Genomic DNA, 26,579 nt, shown 5'->3' on the forward strand with positions numbered 1-26,579 from the left:
TAGAAAATGTAAAGCTTTTGTCACAAACCTTTTTTTTTCCAATCAATCAATTGAATTCCGATGATATTCAATTATTATGGCACAAAGGAAAGACCACTTAAAAATAGACGATTTTAACTGAACAGTCATTATTGTAGATGACGATTTCTACTGAGCAGTCGTCATTTATGATAAGTAAAAGTCACAAGAAAGGGCTTATTTCATCTTTTCTTGTATATGTGTTGATGAAAGACTCCGTGTCAAAACCATATGCTATTTGGCCGTTGCTTGCTTTCTTCTACAAAATTGCAAACATTTCGTTCTTTAAAGAAATACAATAATCTAAAGGTAAGCTTTCTAATGAGATCTCAGCTCATTCAAAACATTTTATTTGGATTTTAAAAACAGACGGTATTGCAAGATTTTATATTTTCACGGAAATAAATGTTAATTTCAAAAGGAAAAATATATACCTTTTTTAAAAAAAACGTCAAGTTTCAACTCAGACTGGGTGTACTTATGTTTTTATAATGTGCAGCCTCAAAATGTTCTTATTTGTGTTCTTCCGAAAATTATGGAAATAAATGATTGGCCAAAATCAACTATATGCGGTATATTATCGACTAGTATATAATTGAATACGAGATAGTAGACGAAAGTAACTAAACAAATACACTACACGTAAATGGTCGAATAAGAAAAATAAGTCTTTTGATGTCTCGCTTATTTAGTTACAATTTCTCGCTTATTCAAAAACTATACAAGAAAATATGCTAAGTCAATTTCAATTTAACGTTTATTACGTGAACACCCATTTTAAATTAGATTTTGCAGCAACATTGTAAATATTTGATATAAAGTTCGAATTTTGTGGTTTTTGAAATTTTTTGGATTCAGTATAGTTTAATTAGCATTTCAGCATCTAAAGGTCCTGTTTGGATGTCATCATTTACGCTGTCAAATGCTTCGTATTTTTTTTATTTCTCTGAAGGGAGATTTATCTGAGCATGCGCAGTTTTGTTTGTTTTGATTTTTCTTCGAAAAATTCGCTTCGCCGTAAAGTAGAAGCAGTTTCTACATTTCAGCAGTGAAATATATTTCGCTGTGAACCTTTAACCAATCAGGACGCAATATTCAGTGTTTATTTTTTAGAAAAACTCGTCACTCGAAAAAATATAAAATAACTTTCTGGTTTTTAATATTCAAAAAAGATTACATTGATCAGTATTTTAAATTGGCTACTTGAATTTCACGTTAAAATCTAAAAGATATTTCGCAGCGAATCCGTCATTTACAATTCGCTCTGTGAAAATAATCCCACTTAATGAGTTTAAATTTTAAACAAAGTTTTAAATTAACATTTTGAATAAATTTTCTGGGACACGGAACATTTTTCATGCGATTGCAACAACAAAAAAATTTTGTTTCAAGCACATGATTTTTATCCTCGTGTCGCGTGGGTGCTTATGAAACAAATTTGCATGCAGCTACGCAGAAAGATGGCGGTTGTAAAAAAATGTGGGAATAGCATCCATTGCACTTCTTCTTGATGAAGAAGAAACGAAAAATCATCTTTAACTACAGATTTCTCTTCTTTATTCATGCGCTTGCAACAAATCGTATTTTTGTTTCAATTGAATGAAAATTTGTTCCCCGAAGCTTCAATCGCTTATAATACTTATTTTAAAAATTTCACACTTTATTAACTTTTTCGTAAATTTCACACTTTATTAACTTTTTCGTGAGGGTAACATGTATTTTAAAAAAATGCGGTACGTCAGATAAAAAAAATTCGTGAAGTCATAGCGCAACTACGTAGGGTTTTATCACGTTCACCCATCTCTAAGTAGCGGTGTTTTGGAGAACAAAATCTGTTTCAATCGCTTAGGGTCTACACTCTATACAAAGCTAAGTGAATAGCGAAACGAGATTATTTCTCTTCGATGTCTTAAGTGAAATGATTTGACTCTGGAGTGGCATTTCTTTCATGTAACTTTTTTACTTTGGTTTTTGTCAATAACCAGTGTGGAAAATCTGAACCCATATGTAACTATTTTGGAACGAAAAAACAAGTTTAAAGATGGTCTGAAAGAAAGGGCGAAATTTTTTCTTTTAAGTCCGCTGCAATGTTATATCTGATCAAACTCACAAAACGGTTGTTAAATATTTCAAATATGTGTATTTTACATTGATATAATCTTTTATATACATTATAACTCACGCCTATAATAACAACAAAAGGAAATAAAAGAAACTAACATCGATGATAATTTAAGTTATAATAGACTTGACAGACGGTAACCTCTTTCCCAGGAAAATTTACGCTTGTACCAAAGAATATAAGAGAAAAACCATGGGAAAAAAGCTTGAGATAAGGGAATGTCATAAAAAAGTGTGCTAGAAATTCAGGAAAGAGATAATTTTTTTTCGTCTATTTTTGTGCAGGGGTGCCATGTTATGTGACTGATCTGATGTGTTATGTCATCCTAACCAGACGCTATGGAGTTTCAGCATAAATGCTGAACATATTATTAATTGACGATTATCAAAATTTTGGGCAAGGTTTTTTTAATGTAAAGTCGGCTCCATCAACTGCACCGGAATGGTATGATTCAATTAAAAGTTCTAATGATTGAAATTGCGGACCATGTTCGATACCGTACAATGTTACGCCAGAATGTGAACAACTCTAAAAAAAATTAACATTCCGTTACTTTGTGTCAAGCTTTTTTTTAACTGAAACAGAAAGAATGTTGAAAAGTTTACTTACCTGAAATATTTGATGATGAGTGATTCTCCCTTTCTTTGTAAGCACTGTCAGGACTAGATTACCATGTGAAGTGCTACTGTCGCGAACCAAAAACATCCTAAAATGTATGTGTTAGCAGTAAATTTCGTGCCACACTGATGAGCCTGTCACAGATAGAGATATCAGAATGAGGAAAACATTTTTTCGTAAGACACAGTGCAGGAAATCGTCTTTTTTTGTAGTAAATTATTGTTTCATTGTCAATAGAGTATGTTAAGGGAAGCTTACGTGCATTATTTTCGATTTCTGTTGCGTTAGATTTCTGAGGGGTATTATAGACAACACACAGACTTACCCTTCTTTGCAGCCATGTTTCTTTAAACATTGAATAGCTTGCTCCCTGTCGAGTTTCCCATGATACCAAACTTTTGTTTCAAGATAACTTCGACGGATCATTGCAGGAGAAAACGTGGTCGATCTTCGCTTTACGGTTTTTGGAATTTCAAATGCGATCTCATTGTGTAAGCGTAAGGCTTCTAAAGGATCGGAAATGACTCTTCCGTTATCACCGGAAAAATCGAATGCTGCCTTGTTTTCCGCTTCGTAGATTTGATCTCCTAACGACCTCTGAGTCAAAAAAGAAATTAGAACAAATCGAATGTGCTTAACGCGCTTTTTAATCGTGGTTGTCAATCACTTACCCGAACCAATATGCTCTGTCTAGCGCTGTTTGTACGGCGCAAGTTGGCTTCTTTACTCATTGCTTCTTTGAAATTCGAGTACAGTTGTTGACCAAACTAAAAAAATAAGATTTTCTTAGTCTGAGTACAAACATTTTGCCAACATAGTCACGTTGTGCATAAAAAATTTTGATGCATTGAATGAAAAGCATTTTCAACGTAAGCGTTATTTAAAATAAATATATTAATAAAAACTAGTTATTGCACGGTACTGTGCATAAACTTTGAATTCTGATATCTTTGTCTGGTTAAAAACAATGATAACAGAATCAGAAAAATTATGTCATATTGTACCTGATTTGAGTGGTAGAAGACTTTTTATCAACAAAAAACTTCTGTTTAATGTTCAAATATACAGAACGATAAATATAAGAGAAATATTATTATATTATATTGCCTTGACGAACATGTCGCAAATCCGACATAATAAGACAAAAACATGGCAGCCGTTATTTTTAAATCGATGTCCAACATAGGTTTAAAACCTATGTTGGAAACCGATTGCTCCCAAACATTTCGACATATGCAGTCAAATACTTCGACGTAGGCAGCTAAACATTTCACCATAGGTAAGGGGAACAAATAAAATAGAAAAAACATGGTTCGCGCAGTAAAATGCTTTTTTAATTGCAAACTTTTTTGCTAATAAAACTAACCTTTGCGAGTCGAACAGCTGAAAACCAACCTTTAAGTAGTTCGGGTGAATGCACGCAAAAACATTTGATCTCTGCCCACTTAATTACAACTTCTGGCTGAAAAGGAATGTGCATATAACGAACAAACAAACGGACAGACGGACGGACAGACGAAAACAAACAAACAAATGCAAACAAACAAACAAGGTCGTTGTCATATTAATCAGGTTTCCTTCGAAATTTCGCTATTACGTGGTTGTACATTTTTTTTGTCTATTGCCATTATAATCAGGTAATTATATTTTACAATCCTCAGGATAGAGTCATTCGTTCGTATTAATAACCAACAAGGAGGCCGAGACAGACATTTACTGCTTATGAAGAAAACCAGACCTCGAGTAAGCCTGTTGTACTTACAATTAAGCAGAAGCAGTGAGAATAAGGTGCGCCATGAGCATCGATAAATTCTGGAAGACCAAGATAAAGATTGCAAGAGAGGCATTGATATAATGGAGACGTAGATTCCAGATCCTAAAATAACATTTCAATATTTCCTGTTGGTGATTAACATACCCCTAATTAGCGCCACCCTCTAATTAGCACCGCCCTCCAATAAGCGTCGCATCTAAAATCATAAAAATTTAGATTTCGAACAGGAGAACACGTGAATACATTGCTTGCATTTTCTTGTAATAGTAGTACACGCGTTTTATAAAAACAAGCGATTTAAATGTTAAAAAAATACGGAGAGTCAGGTTTTTCACCCCTTGGATGTAGTATGTAGTATGACTAACAACTCGACAATTTAAACTATCGCTATGCGTTGATAGCGGTTGCATGCGCGTCTGCTGCGCACCAAATTACGGTAAACAACAGTCATAACGAAGAATGACATCGGTAGAGGTTGTTGTTTGGGTTGTGTTGTTTCCTACTAAAAGGTCCAATGCCACCACTGCTATATCTACCTTACCTGTTGTGAATCATCCTCAAAAATATAGATTGATGAATTTTGTAGTCGCATGTACTTCTTTCTCCAGTTTTTTTTATCAAAGTCCTTTATGTACACCCAACCATGGACGCTGGGCGGCTTGTCTGGTGAAATAAAGGACTAAATAAAACACGTGTAGTCTTACATAGGTGAATATTTATCATAGCACATCCGTATTTCATTCTAAACAGAGAATGCTTCACCCCGATCAGACCTCTGATCATGACGGGCGAGTATAATGCGTGTAAGTCATACTGAAAGAGAACTACTTTGTTTGTATGTTAGTGATGAACAAAGTAGTTCTCTTTCAGTATGACTTACACGCATTATACTCGCCCGTCATGATCAGAGATTTGATCGGGGTGAAGCATTCTCTGTTGAGAATGAAATACGGATGTGCTATGATAAATATTCACCTATGTATACACACCATCCGGATAAACTATCTGAGTTCATCACTAACATATTGCCGCAAGTAGTGTAGTGGGTTCGCCTGCGGCTCCCAGTTATGGGGACCGCGGATTGAATCCCGCTCACTGCCAGGCAGTATGTTAGTGAAGAACAAAGTAGTTCTCTTTCAGTATGACGTGTAGCCTTCTTAATACACAATAGCAACTTAGCTAGAGGGCCAGGGGACGAGTTTGATACATTATTAAGTATGAAGAACATAGTTTACTCCTGAGAGCATGTCTAAGAAATATTGTGAATAATGATCTTGACTCCCAACCTCTTCCCCAGATCATCTTGTATTTTTTCTGGCATAAAGATCATTGTACCGATTTAAAAAAAGGCCTTTAGGCTTTTTTCCACAAATATAATATCCGTCAATTGAGAAATAAGTTAATACTAAAAAGGTGCATTTATCATGTTCAAATAGGAACGCATAATTAGGAGGGACACACATAATTACGCATAATTAGGAGGGAAACACAAGCTACTTACTCGTAAAAGAGAGCTCCTTCGCGATTTCGAGTCCTTGGTTTCCGTCGACACAATATGCAACATTTCGATGGGAAAATGTTCCTACAAAATTTTATATTGTTGTATCATCGTCAAAATAACATAAACAATACACAAAATAGCAAATTTGATGTAACTTGCTAACCACATATTTATTCGCATTAAAATAGTGATTTGGCTACCATTTTTTTAAAAAATGCTTTCAGGAAAAAAAGATGGTCGAAATGTAATGCAGGAATTATGTTCGATGGACGAATCCTTAAATACTTTTGATGGGTTAACGACTAGTCTTCTACCACACTGTCTGTCTGCCGCGCGAGAAAAAAGTCGTGCTACGGACAGACGAAATAACAACTGCAATATACTTTAATCAACTTTGTTGCAAAGGATGAATTTCCGTTAAACTTTAGGGAGGGCCCCTTGGATTTCACCAACGGCTAACGTCTTCTCTCCGTGATAATGACCGTCTTTTGTGTTTACAACAACGGAATCCCATTTTTATGGTTAGGATGCATGCAATATATATGCGATGCTTGGAATAGCTATGGCCGGAATATGTGCCACATGCAAATATCTGATGACCGGAACACGTAAACCATCCCATATTCCAAGCTACTTTATATAAATTTGCAAAACTTACAGCAGGTTCATTAAATAAATCGTATTTTGTAATGTCTTCGATCATTTTGAAGGAATTGTTGGAATCTGGAGCCCACTTTTGCATGACATTATACACAATTTCGTGATCTTCTATTTGCCGGACTAAATAAAATGCAAACATGTGAAAAAACGCTGAGGTGATCATTTTATTTGTGGTCCTTATTAAAGGAAGCTGTCGCTAAATCTGCGTTAAAAGCTTTTTTATCTCTAAGCCAAATATGGTAGCCGAAGCAAGCAAAGTTTCACGAAAAACAGTTTTGTTTTAATAGAATGCGTTTAAGCAAAAAGCGTCTGACTAGCAGGTACTTTACAAAAAGAATATGAACTGGGAACGAAGTCGTTCTGGGGGTAAAAATGATATGACATATATCAACTTTGATACTAATATGATCTGCTTGGAACTTAGCTGTGTATCATTTCTTACCGAGAACGGCATGATAGTTATTCAGGTAGGAAGATTTATAATAACAAGATAACTAACCCAAGCACAGATCTGTGATAACTTCTTGTACTATTAATGCTAGCTTTTCTGTCATGCCTTTAACATGCGCAATTTTCCAAGCCAGCTGAAACGCGGTCCATGCTTTGAAGACTTCAGCTTTGAACATCTGACCATCTGGACATAATATTTGCACATCGAACTATCGAAGAAAAATTTGAATGTAATCTAACCTAAGACGCTTCTTGTCAATCCGATGCTTTTTAAGTTCGTTTAAAACCATTACGTTTATACGCACTATATTCACAAAGTGCGGAAAAATGTGCAAATATTTTATTTTAACCTGAAGTAATAAAAGTTTTTTTTGACGCGATTGTTAATATATTGTTTAGCATTGAATTAAAGGAAATTTTAACCTGCTCATGTTATCAACATTCAATTTTTACACTAGACTGGAAGTGTACCTTAAGCACTAAATGAAAGTCTTTCACAAAAATCTGCACAACCAATTTTGATTACCTTGTCAATGTTCGGTAAAGACAACCTCGGACTGATTGAATTATGTCGCTCTCGAAACTCCACTTTGGATCGTGGTATACGCCTGCTCAATGTAGGTGAATTATCAGCAGAACTGTACAAGCGTTTGCTTCTATCTTTCACACATGTCTTCTTTGGCTCGTTGATGTCTTTTAGCAGATCGACAATGTTTTTCACTTTTCGAATGTCGTTGTCATGACAATGACCGGTGTTGACATCACTAATCGCGGTGTGTGACTGTGACTGACTTGGTATAGGCAAATACCTCTGTGATCCTGTTGTTTTTTTTAATTGTTTAAAGAGAAAATAATAATAATAAAGACAGTTGAAGTAATCGTAAAGAAATGCATACAACATATTATTTTTGTTTATACACACGAGGCAGTTCAGTCCTGTAAAATTGCATCGCATAATTGGTTAATGTGAAACTGTTGATGGACTTGTAAAGAGTCCCCCCCCCCCTCCGGTACCGCAATGCTTTGAATAAATGCACCCTTCTATTAAACGCTCCCCTCGGATAGACGCTCCCCTTTTTTCAGTCAATTTTTTAATAAACGTTTTCCTCGAATAGAGGCGATAGAAAAAGTATATTTAAAGTCAATAACTGTTGTTGTTTTGCTCTTTTAATTAAAAGACAATTTTAATGGTGCTATTATAATATAAACATTTCATGAATACAACTAAACACAATCTCTCATATTTGATACATCGGTAAAATAAGGAAATTTCTATAAACACCTTTTTCCTAAATCTAGGGTTTGAGGTTGGAAATTTAGATATATTGTAAAGTTTATATTATAGGTATCCATAAAACTGTAAAAGAGACGCCCCTCTTTTAAACGCCCCCCTCCCCTTCGAATAGACGCCCCCCAAAATGTCAAAAAATTTAATAAACGCCCCGGGCGTTTATTCGAAGCATAACGGTATGTCAAGTTGATTTTAGGAGCACATCATTCTTTGTGTAGTAATGTGAATATTAATCTCCCGTTCAAATGACTGCCAGGCAAGACAAATGAAAATGGAACCCTGCAAACGTGTTAACCTCGTCACATTTTTAATGACTGTAAAATAGGGTTAACTTTAATGAAATTATGAAACCAGTAAGTTGACTAAATGATGTTCTATTTTGTATCCAATAAAGAGATTTAATACACCTTTCCCGAGACCATGAGCCATACTTTTTTTAAACTCGTAAAATATGAATACCATATTTGAATTCAGCATAGTTTGTTTAATTTATGTGTAAAAGTTTAACTTGATACGCCAACAGAAAGTGCTATTTTGAGGAGATATATATCACAGTTAAAGTCTTCTTAATGCTCAAGTTACCATGCCCCGCCTCGTTTTCAAAAAGAGTTTAGTCATGCCACAAATCTTTAAATTAGAATAGCAGGTTGTTTACTTGCTGCATTGTTTCGAAATTTTCTTTGTTTATGACATTTTTGATAAGGAATTCAAATCTGTTGTCCGTTTTTCATAAAACTCAACAGAAAAAGTTGCGGCACATCAAAAGAATAAGTCTCGGGAAAGGTGTATTATTCAAGTTGAGTTTTATTATCTCAACTTATGGAAATGTTTGAAAAAAAGGAAAAACTCCCTATGGAATTTGCACGAAGAAAACGGTTTGTATGCTATCTCTTTCTCGCCCACCCACTAATATCTCCGCAACACATCGCAAAGATATTTGTAAACAATGTCAATACTGGCCGAGAATATTATTCTTTCCTTAGCTAGCATTTTATCGTGTAAATATTAACTAGCATTTTATCGTGTAAATATTAGCTAGCTATCAGCAAAAACAAACACTCACAAATATTAGCTTACATTTATATGCATCTTGAAGTTGTGGTATGAGATAGACAAATAATGATTGGACGTAATATCAACTGAAAAGTAGTTCTTTATATTTATTTATTTTATTTATTATTTATATATATTATCTTTATATATTTTTATATGAGAAAAAGAAGAAGCGAAGCACTAACCTTTGCCATGATGCGACATTTTTATAAACAAATCGTTCTCTGTGCGCCAATCTTGCAAGCAGCTAACACACGTAATTCTCATTGAATCAGCATGTTAAACAGATAACAGTCTTATCTCAGTCGCTCTTATTAAAAACCACATTTTTTATAAATGCTATTAAATAAAAAGAATTTCACTCTACTAATGAGTCTATTTAACTGCAAATTACAGAATCAAAACATTAATATACATTCAATATTGTCAAAAGATAGCCAAGGGAATCACATTAGATGCAATGTCATGTATGTGATTGACAAAAGAGACATTAAATACCTAATGAAAACACAAAAAATAATTTCGACATATTTTCAGAACAACACAAGACCGTTATATATTTAGGAACATGAACTTTGACTTACTTACCGCAATCTTTTCAGAGAACTCAAGAAAACAATAAAATGTCCTATTTAAAAACATACGCAGGAAATTTAGCTCAACGTATATCCCGGACAACAATCTCCATACATACGAAATAAAAAAGATCGAAGGTTCTTTTTTTTTTATCAAGAAATTATGGATACTATAGAAATCTTTGATGTATCGTAATATCCACATGCAATGCTGAACAGAGCAAAATAGCGTAGTTTTATTGGTTGGTTTGCTAATCATGTTTTTATTTTATACAGGATTGGAATTAAATGGAGAATATTACCAGCCAGTCAGATTCCAGAAATTACGGGTTTTTTGGCTCTCACGTTACAAAGATTTTCATGTTATGACAAGATGTCGTCAGACTGAACAATTTAACAAATTTTCCGAATACAACTTTTGTGGGTAATCTTTTTTATACAATTCTTAAGACATGTATTTGTCTGACTCAGAATGGGAAAAAGGAAGATAATTAAATTTACTTAGCCTAACCTTGTATATTTTATACATTTTTGATTACGGTAAATACCCAAGATGTGATTTAACGAACAAATTTTTTTCTTGGATTTTACCCATTCGCGAAAGTTTTTTCACGTGAATATGAACCTTATTTTGAATTCGCGAAAGTTTTTTCCGGGAAATTTGTTTCAAAAATCGGCAAACGTAAAAGTTTTTGTCAAATATTTCGCGTTTTTTTTGACGCGAAATTTAATGCCCGCGAAAGTTTCTGCCCCTAAAGTAGTTGCTTGGTTATTAAATAAACAATAAAAAATATTTTGATTTCATGGTTGGTTGGTTGCAACGAAAGGTTATAATGCAAAACACCATCGCGTCGACTACAAAAATCAGAACATCAAAAGTAACATATGAACCTTCCGCCTACTTCATTATTCTTTGTGGTGTTAATAATACAAATATCCGTAATATATATACTTGATCTGTTGCAGATCAGGTCTACCACAAACCAAGAAAATGCGAAATGCTATGATTTTTTTGGCAACAAATTCGATCAATACGCTTATCGGAAATAGAATAAAAAATGTTTTTCTAGGCTCACGGTAATATATAGCCAGGACAAAATTTCTTGCAGGTTAACAGATTGATCATTATTAAGTAAACTCACAGTTTAACAATGTAGACTTAACGAGTAGCGAATTTTGTATGGTTAAACTGATCCACTTGTGACAAACTTTTTCTTCTGCATTACTTCTTTCAATATTCATCTTGAGGTTAATAGGAACATGGATAAGATTTAATACCTCAGACATTTCAGTTTGCAACTTACTGTAAGAAGCCATCCACGTGAATGATAACTTTATTATGAAAAATGCGTGTACCAACTTAAGCTCGACACATCTAATTTGCCGACAATCAGACAAATTACTTCTCCGATGCCTATAGGTCTTAGCCCCGGGCTCTTTCTAAGTGTATAAGCCTACAGGCAACACAAGCATCTGAACTTTGGGTACTGCAATGCGATGAGAGCATGTCACCATATAAAAATTTAAAAGAGATTTGAGGAGATCACTAGACCCTGCATCAAAAATTTTACTGCCTCCTTTGTTTTTACTGCGACTTTTAGAATAGCGTTTTTATCAATACTTTTCAACAACAGAATTCACGTATTGGACTAAGTAGCAAATCATCGTCAACAGCATAGGTGAGTTCTTGAATAAAGCTCTTACCCGAATTTCTTTTTTTGGTTACTGGAAAGTGTTCTTTCTCCATATTGTCATCCTCTCGTACGCGTCGTGTATATCATTTTTAAAGACATTTTTGTTTATATTGTCTGGAATAACTATCGGTGTATCAACACTTGTAGCCTCGTCTGCTTTTGCGAAGGACTTGCAAGTTCTCCAGTGGTTTTTTAAGCCCGATAAGCTTTTACAAATTCGCTAACATGCTCCACAAGAATAAAAGTTCGAAATACTTGTAACACTCGCTGGCACAGGTTGCGCTTCCTGATCGTATTTGGCTTATTGCAGCAATCATATAAATCCAAAGAATCGACTGACAAAAAACACTACCATTCCTTATAAACAGTTTTTGTATATTTAAACACTTGTTTAAGCAAGTAATTGCATAACAGTTTAGTTTTGTTTACATTTTGCATCCGCCATCTTGTGTTTGGTTAGTTCCAATTTGATGATGATGATAGTGTACACCTCTTTTTATAAGCAACCAAGGCTAAGGACGATTGATATGATACACATATTCAGCTTTATATTTGTTTATTAGACACTTACTACCCCTTGAATTTCTATGGAATCCTTATAAGTAGCATATCCTTAGAGTCAAGGAAGTAGGCGGAAAAGGATCTGCAACATATAACTAAGGCAGTCTTTTTCCCAAAATTGAATGTATCAACATTATTGATATTACGTGGTATATGATGAGGTGGAAAAGAAGTCTTTTGGGAACGCATATATTGGTTAAGAAAAAGGCGTTTTATAAAGAAAAATATTTGCAAAACAGCAAACAAAATATTTCTTATACTTCAATAATTTTTTTATAAACATTTTATTTTAGTTCAATGTTAAATGATTAGTCATATTTCTTTTTTTTATTTTTTCATTTTGAGTATCGTTTAAAGTATTTCTGATTAGTAAACAATTTCATTCTATATTTTTTAAGATGTAAACATGCGTGAAACGTTGGTTCTAAGGTGAAACATTTTCTACTAAATAAAAGTAAAAAAGAGAAGAGTCACAAATTGAAAAGTGTATGGTAAATGTCAATCTAACGTTAGAGAGAGAATCCTTAGTCGTCTAGATATTTCATACCGTGAAACATCGATTTCATACCGTCAAACATTAATTTCATACCGCAGAACTTTGATTTCATACAGTCAAACATCGATTTCAAATCGTAAAACATAGATTTCATTCCATGAAAATCGATATTTCATATCATGAAACATCGATTTCATACCGTGAAAATTGATATTTCATACCGTCAAACATCAATTTCATATCGTAAAATATTGATTTCATACCGCGAAACATCGATTTCATATCGTAAAACATCAATTTCACACCGTAAAACATCTATATTTTAGAGAACACACTTTTGAACTGTTGTCTTCCTTACATCATAGAGCGAATGTTCGTGATTTTAATAAACTAACATATTTACGACTTTACCGTTTGGGGCAACAAAAGGATGGGGAATGTAAATGTTGGATTCAGGCTTACCAAAGACTTTCCGATTTATGAATCATCTCTTATATCTTAACAAAGGTAGAATCACAACTTCGAACTCAGGTTACCTACACTTTCAATATAAATGAAAAAAACCACACATTCAGAGAATAAAAAAGACTCGTATCAAGTCAAATAAAATATTAACTTTCTTTACCCAGTGATTGGCCAGCAATCAGTGTTAATTAATAAATAAATTATCAATTATATACTCTAAATGAATAAATTATTTAATAAATTACCATAATAAATTAGCAGCTATATAATTTAATATGCTTTTGTAAACCTTTCTCGTGCACACCTTAAACAGGCGAAAATTTACACAAGTGATCGCATCGCCAGCCGGAAATTGTTTTAATATTTTCATTCCAAATACAAAATTCAAGGAAACTGATTTTGGAAGGTCCCAGATTGTTTAAAGAGAAAGTTAGCAAGATAAACTAAAGCCCAACCAATTTTCGATTATAAAAATAAAAGATTGCTTTCCCTTTTGTTTCTAGAAAAAAATACGGATTTTTCCGAACTGAATCGTAATCTCTACAATCATGTCAGTTCTAAGTGAATTCACCTCGCTCTCTACGGTGGGACTGCATGAGCGCATTATTCGCCTGTCACATTTAAAATCTTTGAACGGCTTCTCTTGATAAGTGGAACAACCACGTTGTGTCAAAGCATGACCTTAAATCACAACTATACTGTAACGTAATAAGATATGCTAACATACGTTCTCTTTTAATGGGACGTAGTCATCGTTGGAAGAATCATTTTTACGTTTAACAAAAGCGTGGTAAATGCTCCATATACTAAGCGGCCTCATGTAGCCACGGCTACGAAACGTTCTTTTACACGTGATTGCTTCAGGTGTTTGAAACGCTAAACCCCATTTTTCATATACTGTCCGATATATTCCCTCTGCTGTCCGGAATCCTTCTTTTATCATGCCCTGCAAGAGACGAAAAAACAGTGAACTATAAAAAAGAGACCACAAATGCGAGAGACATGGTACACAAACATACTTGTTGAATCATAGTAGCAGCTAAGGCATACGTCACTCCTGTCCAGACCTCTTCGGCTTGCAAGCTGTCTTTATCGACCTATAAACGATAAATACACGTTAAAGTGAAGTACACAGGTAAATAACTAAACAAGATTAAAATCTAACCGTTCCATCAGCTCGCATGCCATTCACAGCGCCCATGAAACCGCCCTCAAATCGCATGACATTATTTTGAAATATGACTTTTAACGTACTTCGTATCTGCTCTTTACGAAACACCTAAAACATAAATTTAGCAAAAATAAGCGAATGAAAGGAATGTATTAAATGCTAATGATAAAAGAATATAATTTGAAGCAGTTTACCGCATCTTCGTCGTTTTGTGCTAAATCACACGCGTGTAAGTACCATTGTCCCGCACACTGACCAGCCATGATACTATTGTGGTGTTCATTCTCACTTCCATCGTAGTTAAAATACATGCCTATTGAAAATAAACCCACTTACATTTACAAAAGTTTTGTAGCTTAGATGAGGTGAGTGACGCACAGTAGGAAAGTCAGAAAAAAATCTTAACTAAAACATTCGACATATTGAAAAAGAACTAATTTGCTCATCACCAACACACATCTGGCGGGCGCGGGATTCGATCGGCAGTCCCCAGAATTGAAAGCCGCAGACGAACAGACTACACTACAAAACATTGGAGTTAAGTTGAAATTCGGCAGCAAACAATCGAAACAGGTTAGGGAAGTGAAACCGATGTCCACAAAAAAAATTAATAACTACAAAACTACTCACCGTTCCATAGTTTTCGTTCAAAAGATCTTTTTCCCCTCTCCAATACACTTTTGAATTTTGACATTTTGTCTGAAAGTTCCAGAACATCCGCAATCTCTATCATGCATCTCAAAGCAGACAACCATAAACCTCCTGTGTACGCACTGTCAATAAAGATAAAGAATTGATAAATGAATAAGTTGAAAAAAAAAACAACCTTATCAACAATTCTGTTGGTTGATCTAACCTTGGTCCAGTCACCACCCAGCAGTCAAAAGTATTGTCTGCAAATCCTGAATTGTCAATAATCCCATCGCCATCCGTGTCTTGACTCATTGAGTGTGACATCACAGCCTAAAAATGCATGATGTTTCCATAGCAATTGGTAGCTGGTCAAAGATGAGCAGCTAACTTGTTGCTTCTGTAATCACCATCGTGTTTTTTAAAACCCTAATCCGACATATTTCTTGTTTATGTTTAGCAATGTACCTTTACTTAAAACTAGTATCATCTGACATATGTATAATTATTATGTGGTGCTTTTATCAGCAACATCTCACAAGCAATCTCAGATTCTCAGATATTTCAAAATACAAAGCAACATGAAAGCAACAGACAGTCTAAGGTGAGCACATGAGAAAAGAAAAAAAACGAACAATAAAATTCTGAAAGCAGATCCACCAGATTGCAAAAATAATAAATTTCTTCTATACCAAATTAACTTCTTATACGATTTTTCCGTCCGCAAAGTTAAAATAGCACAGGAACCTTTTCTTCTTAAATGTAAATTTCTTGAAAACTAGTCCCAGTAAAAAGCCTCTTAAAATTAGAAGTATAAGGTATAACGGATTTTCTGTTTTGTTACCTTCATAGCTGGCCACATATCCATCAGATACTGTGTGTCCTTTGTGATGTAATAATCTCTATAGACCTTGGAAAGAGAAAATAATATTAAATGAGCAGCACACATATATATAGACTGCCAAAACCAGTTTAACACTAGGCGAGATATTCTGTGAGGAGTGGTTAAATTAAATATTTCGATTTACTGGCAGAGTAAGCCTTGATAGAAGTCAACAACATATCTACTGTTAGCTGGCAGAAACCCAGTTAATATACTTCACGGTAGTTAATATACTTCATGGTAGTTATTATACTGCATACACCAAGCTCTTCATATGAAATCAACATGTTTCGGGCAGGAGATGCTTTAATACTTTCCTGCTTTATGTTTCGTAATGACCTTAGGTAGTTGGTTTCTTTTTTTGTTTTGTTTGTTTTTCTTTTGTAAAGGTTTTAATTGTCATTAATTATTACTGAAATGACATTGGTTATTTGCATGTTCAAAAATGCAATCTCATTATCTTATTTACATAAAGCAGATTGCACCAAGTTCCAACATTCATTGTAATGACGTTTCTTTTCATTTCCTTTCTTCGGGTCCCTGCACCTTCTAATGTAAAGGTCAAAACTCCTATATCACAAAATCTCGGAACTCCCTGAGGAAGGTGAAAATGCAGAACAATAACCTTGTTTATGATTTTGTTTCAAGAAATGGCATTACCCTAACATATTTGCATTGAACCGATAAAAACAATTCCTGCACTAGGTGAAAGTTCCAAGATTTTGTTTTGTGCATTTTCACACAATCCCAGACTGAATATTCGCTCGCAGTAACACTGAATGACCATGATGAAATGCAAAAGGCTAAAAAAAAGACATACTTGCAGAACGAAATGGAGATTCAAATCTTTCCAACATGAAGTATCGTGTATACAGTAAGCATTCACTCGAACAAAAGGCTCATCATCTAGATAAAATAATATTACTTCATATTTTTGAAAAACATTGCCGTTACATAACAGTCGGTTTCTACTTAGTTACTTCATACCTGGATCCCCTAAATCGTGTGGTACACAACCTGAAACTTTTCGGAATGCTTTTTGTCCAGCCATCATCATCAAACGGATTTCGTTGTCTTCATTCAAGCATGAAGTTGCTACGTATACAATAATTGCATTCATTTATTATATAAAAATTATTTGCTGTAAAATTACCCATTTCAAAGAAAAATAATAATAATAATGATGTAAATAAAATAATACAAACTACTATTAATTTATTTTTCGCAAAAATTCGTTTTTTTGTCGCAATTTAAAAAATGGATTATTTATGCTACAAGGTAAATAAGATGTATTATATTGTGTGTGTTTTATTGTACGTTCTTTTAAAATGTAATTTTCCAATTAAAAAAATGGGTTTAACTTTCGCGATTTTCAAAATCTAATATTTTCAACGACAGAATTTGTCACATGAAATCATCACACCAAAGGAAGACATTTTCGCAAACTAGTGATTCATAAAAGTTGGACGTTTTTGAAGACGAACCGATTAAATTATAGAGACAATAACAGCTAAGCGAAAAATATAACAAAACTAGACCTCATGAATAAAAAAACCTTTAACCAATCCAATAAATTTCGCGAATTTTGCGCAAAGGTTCTTTGAGATGAACCGACAACGGTGTTTCTTTAATCATTGTCGAAAATGAAATTTAAAAAAAAAATTAATCAGTTGAAAGCGGCAGTAAAGAAATACACACCAATATCGTACTGAACACTGAGTTGCAATTTAGGCCACAACATCGCTAACGCCCATGACGCGTAAAAGTGGACATCATAAGTGTTATACATACGATATTCATGACCTAAATAAAAAAGAAAACAGCAGAAAATGAACAGTCGATAAATTTAATGTAAGTCTACAAGAATACAACCACACTAACCTTCTAAGTATGCGAACCGACCATAAGTCTTCACGGTGTCTGGAATTATTCGATGATGAACATCCTTCTTTCTTTTTATGTCTAACCAGATGGTTCCGCCATCAGAAATAAAATATAACTCGTTGAATAATGCTGATTTAAACCAATCTGGAAGCGTGCTAAAAATACATTATTTTAAGGAGGTAAGGCATGGGTAGTGCAGCAAACCTTCTTCAATACAGGTACAGTGTTGTGAAGGAAAACACTTTGCTATTAAAGAGCTCTGAATGCAATCTAAGAGAATGCAAAATACTTGTCTGATAATATCGGATTTTGCCACGCTTCAATCTTGCCTTCCCATGATGCAACATTTTGAATGGCATAACAACACAAGGAAGGACACGCGTTTCCATTGGTACCAAAAAATCGAGTATACCGCCTGAATGGAAAAGACAAAACAATAGAACAAATTTTGATGTAGCATTCTCACTTAGTTTACTGCAACCATATCTACCTGCAGTATGCGACTTCACTATGTGCACCAAATTTTACAACTGGTTGATCCCACGCTAACACAAAATGGAGATCCACCTTGCTTTCTGGTTTTACGCTTGTTTTGGCGACCACAGCTGCCGCTAATGTTTGACCAGGAAACGTCTTTTTGTTCACAGGATCCCCTAGCAACAGCACAAAAGAATATTGAGAAATCTACCAATGTGAAAAATTAATTACGCCTATATTACAATAATTTTGTACAAAGCACTAGAACTGCTCATTCAGTGTGCTTCTGTGGAGATAGCTATATGTTTTGTCAGAACGCTAGTCTTTTCAACCGACTAGTTTTTTAAAAATGTCTGGTACTGCCATTAACGTTTTATGGACGTCTACCTCACTGAAATAAAACGTACCTATTTTGTTTGTTAACATTCCATCATCCATTAAATCTTCCCATACCTTTCGACATGGTGATTTAGGGTCAAACGCTGCTTTTGTACTGACATGAACGATATCAGTTGAATCCTGTAAATAAAAAGAAGCCACCTTAAATAACTTAAACACACACATACATTCTCTGATCGGAAAGCAAACCTCACCTCATGCACTTGCAGTGCTGCAATTGCCAATGTGAAGGACTTTTTTAAACCGTTGTGATGCATTAAAACGCCATGCACGTCATGCACAGTGCGATTTTCTTGCGAAGAACTGTGTATCAAGTTATTATTAACCTCTGAAGCTGTTTTTGCAACAATAGTAGATTGGCATTTTTGAAAAGTATTTTCTAGGTTAGTATTACTATCGACAACAGAGTTCTCCATACTTGAACCATCACTGTCCTCACAACATTTTCCTCTTTTCCCATCTACATTTTCCAGCTTTATTTCGCTGTATATGCCTTTACAACAAAACTCTTCATTTCGGTGGCCTCCAGCAGAGTCTTCGGCACCACCGTCGCCATTTTGAAAAGTAAACATGATAGAAACCTCCATTTCTTCACATCCCAAGTTTTCAACAGTCCAAACAAAAACACCAACAGGTAAACTAGTATCCTTTGGAAACAGATAAAAATCATTTTAATACAAGATAAAAAGAATTTCAATGAATCGTGGAGTAGAACAAACCTTATAATCATCTGGAAATATTGGAGATACTTGTCGACATGTCAGTCTTAATGAATGTGCAGGAATTTCATAGACAGTCCACGCCCGTGGATACAAAGCATGATAAAAAGCCCGACCACCATCAAAAGACCAAGTCCAACCCTGTAGATTTTTTTCACAATTCAACTTCCCATTTGGAGCAGTTGGAGACAATACTTGCTAGAAATAAATACAAAAAAAAAATACAATCAACCTTCGAAAAAAAGCGTAAGAGGTTTATTAATATTTTTATTTTTACTTTCAGGAGGACTTTTAAAAAGGGTCTGCTTAACTTTTTTTTTTTTTTTTCTTTTCTCTTGCTTAATGGAAAACATAATTTTTCACGTAATATCTACATTATCGGTAATATCGTCCATTTTATTTGCAACAGGGTTTTTTATATTTTCAACAATGAATACCAACATTGCATTTGTTTCAAATAAATGCTGTTTTCAGTGAATTTACTAAAAAAAAATGATTGAAAGGGGAAAGTTTACTCAAGGTGGCGTCTAATAAAAGGATGTGTTAAACCATTAGTAGAAACAGTTAGAATGCATTAATTCCTTTTATTTTAATGGCCTTTTACGCTCACAATATAAACACAGACAAATTTATTTCATAATGTGCTCCCACTGATAACAGAAAACAACTACTAGTATGAAAGTCAACAATGGTTCAAGTTGATTTGTCAACTATAATACACATTTGTCACTCATTTTTTTGATTTATCTTGATCTTGATCTTGATGTAATCATTAATAAAACATACTGAAAAAGTGTTCCTAATATTTCTTGTAGGCATGCGCGTGGAACCCTATTAATTTTATTTAACTATAAGGAACCTAGTTCTCACCTGGTAAACAGTCTTGCAGCCTTTACGTATGCAAACAGTAAACTAGACGAAAACGAAAAACATACAATTCTAATTTGTTAGTTGGTTCGTTCATTCATTTATTTATAAAATTAAAACAACCATATATTAAAAATATATAGGCTGATAAATCAATTGGGCCGACGAATAAACTGCCACAAATGAAACTGGACCTTAATAAACTTGTTTTTAAGAATTTTCTACATTCATTATTTTTATTAATAAGTTCCTGGCAATAATGAAATGTCTGCAAACTTTTCACTGACTTCCATTTTTTGTTGTCCACAACTACCTTAACTTTTCCGACATTTTCCAAAGAAATACAAAAATTTGAAAATGATTTCAAATTATTTGTCAGCTTAAATTTTCTGTTGAAGGCTGACTAAAATTTTGGCCAACAAATTTTGACATAATGTGGTATGTCTGTCAAATTGTGTGTGTCTAATAGCTAATATTGCTTTTCTGTAAAGTTTGTGTCTAATAACAAAGCTTCTTAACCCTATTCGGTCCGGGGGGGGGGGGGGCGGATTCCGCCCCCCCCTGACGGTTTTTTTTTAATAACTCCTGATTGCTTTGTTATATGGCTATGATACTTACTGAGTTTCAACATTTATCTATTAGACACCTGCATGCAAATTTTTTAGGTCCCATACCTTTCAGAGGCTTTGATATTGGCCATTACTCGAAACTACCCCTAAAAATCTCTATGAAATCCTTATAATGGAGAAAATATAATAACTCCTGTTAGGATTATCCTTAGAACTTGAAACTTGCAACACAACTTTGTTTCATTAGGAAAAATCATTTTGAATAATTTGAACACGTGACTAATCCGATTTCCCGATTTTGTTGGATTTTACCCGAAAATCGGAAAGAAACGGATTTTCGGGCAAATTTTGGCAATTTTTTATCCGATTCATGTAAAAACCGGAAGATATGTTAAATAACTTTTATTTAGCTTTCAGAAACTTCAAACAGAATGTAAAAATTCACTCTAGAACAAAAGTAATTATATTTTAAGCAGATAGTGGCATTTTTAAAAATTTTTAAGCTTTTGATGACGTCACAGAAAATGTGCTGACGCAAGCAAATTTTTTTTGGCGCCATTTTGTTCCTTTTATAACGTACTATAAGTGTGCCAAGTTTGATTCAATTTAATCAACCCTATGAAAAGTTATTGAGGGGGGGCGGAATCCGGAGTCATAGTATGTTCGAAAAACCCCGGACCGAATAGGGTTAACCTGCTTCTTAGGCAATAGAAGCGTCTTATTCGGATAGCTTGCATATGTACAATTGCACATTTCAACACAACACTGAATAGAAATCAACCAATGGGTTATATATAGTGCTTTTCTGGTATATACTGTTCAATAAAGATAAACTGTATGTGGCTATTTTTTTGATGTAACAAAACAATTTGTGAACTAAAAGCCCCTTCACAACTCTCTTTCCCAATTTTCTATTTTTCTTTATGCTGATTTAACTCCAGCTAAGAAATGCAACATCCCTGACACAGTTTCCATACCTGATTAACTTCCACTATATCATATGAATACATTCCAGGGATTAATTGCCACCTGTTAAAATCACCTTTCCATCCTCGACCAATTGTTCCTGCCCCGATGCCACCTATTGGTACTCCTATCAAACACAGACATGATTTAACATTTGTTCCATCTGTGCATACCTCAAAACAAAAAAAGGCCAACATAATTTTCCTCATTAAGAAAATTCATACCATAAATTTGTTTGCACGAGCTAACTGCATAAGGATCGATAAAAGGTGTTTTGCCGCTTCTTCTTTGCCTTTGTGTAAAACGAATATACCTAAAATGTTGTGATATTATATGAATAGTCTCGAAGAACCAGGAAAATTTGTCACTTCTCTATCAAAAAGTGTTCCAAACTTTAAAATATAGCACTGCTAATTCTTTATCAAGGTATATACATTTAAACTAAAAAGTGTTGCTGGTGAAGAGCTCCAGATGCAGTGGAGAAGAGTAGATTTAATTGAGCACACACACTGGTGAGTTTGATAGTTTCTTCCTCTCCAGCCTAATATCTTCACCCAAATTTGCCAAATTATTCTCCTTTGCTTTAGTTATTTTACCGAAATAAAGTTCAAGTTTAATTAAAAAGGTTGTAACCAAAAAACAAAATTAAGTCATTCACACCTGTATGCCATTCCAGCAAGTTTTGTAACCTGTGATAATCTTGGGAATACAAAAACACGGGGTTTTTCCGGAAACTCATGATTAAGTTTTAATCTCCAACCAAACTGAGGTGGGAGATGTTGCTCCAAATTATTATTCATGACTTTCCAAATTCTTCCAATACTTCATGCCAGCATAATTGTCCGCTTAGTTGTCCTAACAAACATTGGCAAATAAGATAAAGACTGTTGGTATATAAAATATCAAATGCAATAATATTAAAAAAGAACAGATGAATTAACCTCCAAGCCTCAAAACATTTGTGATTTACAGGTTTAAAATACAGTCAACGAGAATATGAGTAATATTATGCTTAATCAAAAATTTCATTCATAAATGCAGTTGCAGTCTTTAATATTTCTTTCATGTAATTATAAATTTTAATTTTTTTTCCTGAATATAGATTTTAAAAATTAACACAAAAGGATTGATCTTTTATTAATGCTTTAACACTGGAAATAATTAAGTAATCAAAAGATATCTTATGCTGATAATCTTTTTCACAAAGTTATTAAGTAAGAGAAAATATATATAATGAATATATATAATGAAATACAAAATAGTTATAATATTATAGTAGAATATATCATATTATTTAGATACAAAATACATTTTTATAGAAATTTTTAAACACATCAACCTGTCTAGGATGTCAATTAAATGTGGTGAAACTAACTTTACCATTTCAAAAAAATAATCATTAAAAATTTATTAAACTTTTTTTTGCATTTGACTTTATAGATATTTTTTTTTATTTATTTTTTTGCACATTCTCATTTTTCACATAAAAAACTATAAAGATATTATATAGATAGTTAACAAAAACTAATATCACTTCTTTTTGGATAATTAATAAAATAAATATCTTGGTTCAAAAAATCTAATGTCTACTTAACAAAAATTCCTAATAAAACCATTACTATAAAGTCTTTTTATCATCAGATTAAATTCATTCAGGCAAAAAAATTTCAAAGTAAGTAAATACATTTTCAACTTAATCAATTGGTAGCATTTGAATGCATATAATTTAACATTGTAATATGATAATAAATGATAATGTCATTTGCAAGTTCATTCTTAAGTTCATTTTCACTTGTAAAAATTTGTTCCATACAGATAATAAAATTACAAAAAAAGTCCTAAAGGTGGCCAATCAAAATTCACAGTTACACACTATTCTCCTCTGCGGTTGAGAGCACTGGCGCCTTGATGTACCTCTGCATACAAAAAATAATTAAACTGTGAATATTTATGATGAAATGTTTGTTTTTTGAAAAATACTCAAGTAAATAATGAAATAAATTTAGCAACAATTTCCTATTTTTCAGGAAAAGAATCACTTCACTTTACAAATTATGAACCAAGCAGGAAAAATTATGAGCTTTTTGCACGCTATAGCGTGAAATATATGAAATATATTGAAATATATTTGAAAATATGAAATATATTTCAGCCCATTAAATCTAGAATCAAGTTTATTCCAAATCATTTCAATAACTCAATAGTTTTCTGTTTGGTAGTTTTCCTAATGAGACATTAGGACTATAAGAAATTTTACAATAGAACATCAGGACTAACAAATTGATCCTCTTCACTCGAAGAGTTAAACTTAGAATGCTGACATGTCGAATGGTGTAGTTAACTCACTTCAAATTGAGATAGCATTTAAACAAGGACTGAATAAGGTTCTCAAGGGAAAATACAGGTGAAATACCATAGTAAGGGGCCATTCAACAATTACGTAACACCCAAATTCACCATTTTTTACCAACCCCCTTCCCCTCCCCCCTTGTAATGCATTGTAACAAATCTAGTACCACCCACCCACCATCCTTGTTAAGTATTGTTTTCATTTTTAAGACCTAATCTATTCAATTTGTATGGTACCAAAACCTTCATGTAATAGATAATTAGGCAAACTAATGCTCCACTATAGGGGAGATATAACAGCCATTTATTTAGCACCCAGGAAGATATTTTTGGCACTTTTGCTAAGTCCAGAGGCAAGAAACAAATTTAAGATGTAAAAAATACACTAAAATAACTCAAAATATCTGTACAAATACATAAAAATTCTCTGTTACAAAGAGCTCTGCTATTTTGATGTTATAGCACATTGATTTTACGTCACTAATAGTATATATAAATATACTGTCAAGTGGATCTTTCCACAGGCTTATAGTAACTTTAGAATTATTATTGAATTGTCTGGCTAGTGTGTAACAGGCATATATGATGTATCCTTTCACTGTGGAGTCACCGAAAAATGCTTATCTTTAATGTTAATCGACAAATTAAACATCACAATGTCAATAACCATGCCAATAGCCGAAGTTAAATTAATGAACTTTGAGGTTACATGACCTGGAAACTAGGTGGCAAAATCAGTTATGTTTCACAGTGTGGGTAATTAGGAACCAAAATGGGACCAATTTCATAAAGCTGTGTCCACAAGCCTTTTCAGAACAGACGAGTTGATGATGTCATCAAAAAATCATTAAACCGCAATATATTTTCAAGTTTCATTAAAAGCACATAGAAGAGATAAATAGATGTGGATATTTTACATGGTTAGCCTCAGCCTCACAAATATCAGGGCATAAACCTTGTCCACTATTCCTAGGATGGGTCCTCTATTTAATGCTCATTTTAAGTTGCGCAAACCCAATTTAGTAGATAGATAGATGTGCATATTTTACATGGCTAGCCTCACAAATATTGAGGGATATACCCTGTCTATTATTTCCAGGAGGGGCCATGGCTTAGATGGAGAGTCCTAGAGTATTTAATGCTCATTTTGAGCGACGCAGACCCAATTAGGGTCCGCGCTCTACTAGACAACTCCCGGCAACATCCAATGGCCCACACAGTGTGCCATCTTCCCAATTTCCCTCACATGGCTTGGGTTAACCCGGGGCTATGGTAACATTCACTCGCCCATGTTGAATCGCCGTCAAGAGGAATCCAACCCTGGTCTCCCGCACAGAGTACGAGAGCTATAACCACTAATCTACGGCGCCACTTTAAGAGACAACTCTGTGCAACATCCAATAACCCACAATGTGCCATCTCCCCAATTTCCCTCACATGGCTTGGGTTAACACAGGGCTATGGTAACATGCAACCTGAATATATTTTTAAGGGCAGAACATATACAAGATTTTTCAGCTATGATAAATAGCTAGCTAGCAGAAATGGTAGGCATATATGGTAGGTAGCTAGTTGGCAGAAAATAAAAAAAGAGTTGGTAGCTACCTTTTCTAATATGATTCACTCTAGCGTTTGAAGCTTGCAAACAAAATTATGTAGCTACCATGCTGTCAATCCAAATCAGATTGAAATGGAATATAAACAGATATATATAGCTATAGCTAGCTATATAAAATATTTCTGCTAACAATCTCACCTTTTATCCAGAAATAAAATTTCTTTAAAATCTTTCCTTTTCCAGAGGCATAAAAACTATAGGAGGCAGTTGCTTATCATTTAGGTAGCTACTGCTGGATAAAGTAAGTTGAAATAAAATTCCCAGCTGCTCATTTTTCATATCTTATTTCCTTTCAATAAAAAGTTGATTTGTGAAGAAAAGAAATCTTTGAATTTGAAATTAACGTTCAAATTTTTTTCTTTATTGTTTAACAGAATAACTGAACCCAACATAAAAAAAAATTTAACTACCAGCTGGCTACTTCTACTTGATTACAAAACAAAATAACAAAACAAAATGTAAATAAACAGCGGATAAACATAAACAACAATAAAGAAGACCTCGATCCCATTTATTTACCCCTTATTTTACGGAAAGTTCTCCCTAAATTTTAAAGCTGCGCGCGCAAACCCAGAAATTCACAATGCAAATCAATACTTTTTTCCTCAACTGATAAAAGCAGCCCTGACTGATAAATTCTATTGCATTCACATCACAAAGTACACAGCTGGTAAAATCTCAGTGACCTGACTTCCATATTTCATTGCAATGAATAACTTTTTTCATTAAAAAAGCTCCCGCTGGGCGATATTGTACTATCAATATTGTT

At 33.8% G+C, this 26,579-nt stretch overlaps 2 protein-coding genes across 4 annotated transcripts; both read right to left on the minus strand.

Moving 5' to 3' along the window:
• Window positions 1–2,138: 2,138 nt before the first annotated feature.
• LOC130646598 (growth factor receptor-bound protein 14-like) lies at window positions 2,139–9,795 on the minus strand. 2 transcript variants are annotated; one of them, XM_057452533.1, is made up of 12 exons: window positions 9,673–9,795; window positions 7,670–7,962; window positions 7,193–7,352; window positions 6,692–6,813; window positions 6,034–6,114; window positions 5,074–5,211; window positions 4,521–4,634; window positions 4,125–4,220; window positions 3,430–3,525; window positions 3,084–3,355; window positions 2,750–2,846; window positions 2,139–2,668 (listed from the first exon to the last, which is right to left on the minus strand). In XM_057452533.1, the coding sequence occupies exons 1-12, from the start codon at window positions 9,752–9,754 to the stop codon at window positions 2,525–2,527; spliced, it is 1,695 nt and encodes a 564-aa protein (XP_057308516.1). In that variant the 5' UTR covers window positions 9,755–9,795; the 3' UTR covers window positions 2,139–2,524. The 2 variants fall into 2 exon arrangements, with proteins under 2 accessions (XP_057308516.1, XP_057308517.1); XM_057452534.1 differs by lacking the exon at window positions 5,074–5,211.
• A 3,612-nt stretch (window positions 9,796–13,407) lies between these two features.
• Window positions 13,408–26,341, minus strand: LOC130646625 (non-lysosomal glucosylceramidase-like). 2 transcript variants are annotated; one of them, XM_057452535.1, is made up of 21 exons: window positions 25,949–26,341; window positions 22,504–22,698; window positions 22,068–22,156; window positions 21,855–21,970; window positions 20,312–20,353; window positions 19,442–19,639; window positions 18,917–19,369; window positions 18,731–18,842; window positions 18,337–18,499; window positions 18,136–18,261; window positions 17,844–18,001; window positions 17,661–17,765; window positions 16,950–17,057; window positions 16,783–16,868; window positions 15,924–15,989; window positions 15,306–15,412; window positions 15,080–15,222; window positions 14,644–14,762; window positions 14,444–14,557; window positions 14,298–14,375; window positions 13,408–14,224 (listed from the first exon to the last, which is right to left on the minus strand). In XM_057452535.1, the coding sequence occupies exons 2-21, from the start codon at window positions 22,641–22,643 to the stop codon at window positions 13,997–13,999; spliced, it is 2,751 nt and encodes a 916-aa protein (XP_057308518.1). In that variant the 5' UTR covers window positions 22,644–22,698; window positions 25,949–26,341; the 3' UTR covers window positions 13,408–13,996. The 2 variants fall into 2 exon arrangements, with proteins under 2 accessions (XP_057308518.1, XP_057308519.1); XM_057452536.1 differs by lacking the exon at window positions 25,949–26,341 and adding an exon at window positions 22,785–22,858.
• Between the last annotated feature and the right edge of the window lie 238 nt (window positions 26,342–26,579).

Source organism: Hydractinia symbiolongicarpus, chromosome 1, assembly GCF_029227915.1.
Source record: "Hydractinia symbiolongicarpus strain clone_291-10 chromosome 1, HSymV2.1, whole genome shotgun sequence".
In the NCBI taxonomy this organism is placed as follows: Eukaryota; Metazoa; Cnidaria; class Hydrozoa; order Anthoathecata; family Hydractiniidae; genus Hydractinia; species Hydractinia symbiolongicarpus.

Bases quoted from the DNA above. Each gene is read 5' to 3' on its own strand.
- LOC130646598 (XM_057452533.1), bottom strand. From the start codon at position 9,754: ATGAGAATTACGTGTGTTAGCTGCTTGCAAGATTGGCGCACAGAGAAC. The intron at 4,635-5,073 runs GTAAGGTAGATA...ATGTTATTTTAG, and splicing joins TTGAGGATGATTCACAACAG to GATCTGGAATCTACGTCTCC. The intron at 2,669-2,749 runs GTAAGTAAACTT...AATTTTTTTTAG, and splicing joins CTCATCATCAAATATTTCAG to AGTTGTTCACATTCTGGCGT.
- LOC130646625 (XM_057452535.1), bottom strand. From the start codon at position 22,643: ATGAATAATAATTTGGAGCAACATCTCCCACCTCAGTTTGGTTGGAGA. The intron at 21,971-22,067 runs GTATGAATTTTC...TGTGTTTGATAG, and splicing joins CTCGTGCAAACAAATTTATG to GAGTACCAATAGGTGGCATC. The intron at 15,990-16,782 runs GTATGTCTTTTT...TCTCTTTCCAAG, and splicing joins ATCTCCATTTCGTTCTGCAA to GTCTATAGAGATTATTACAT.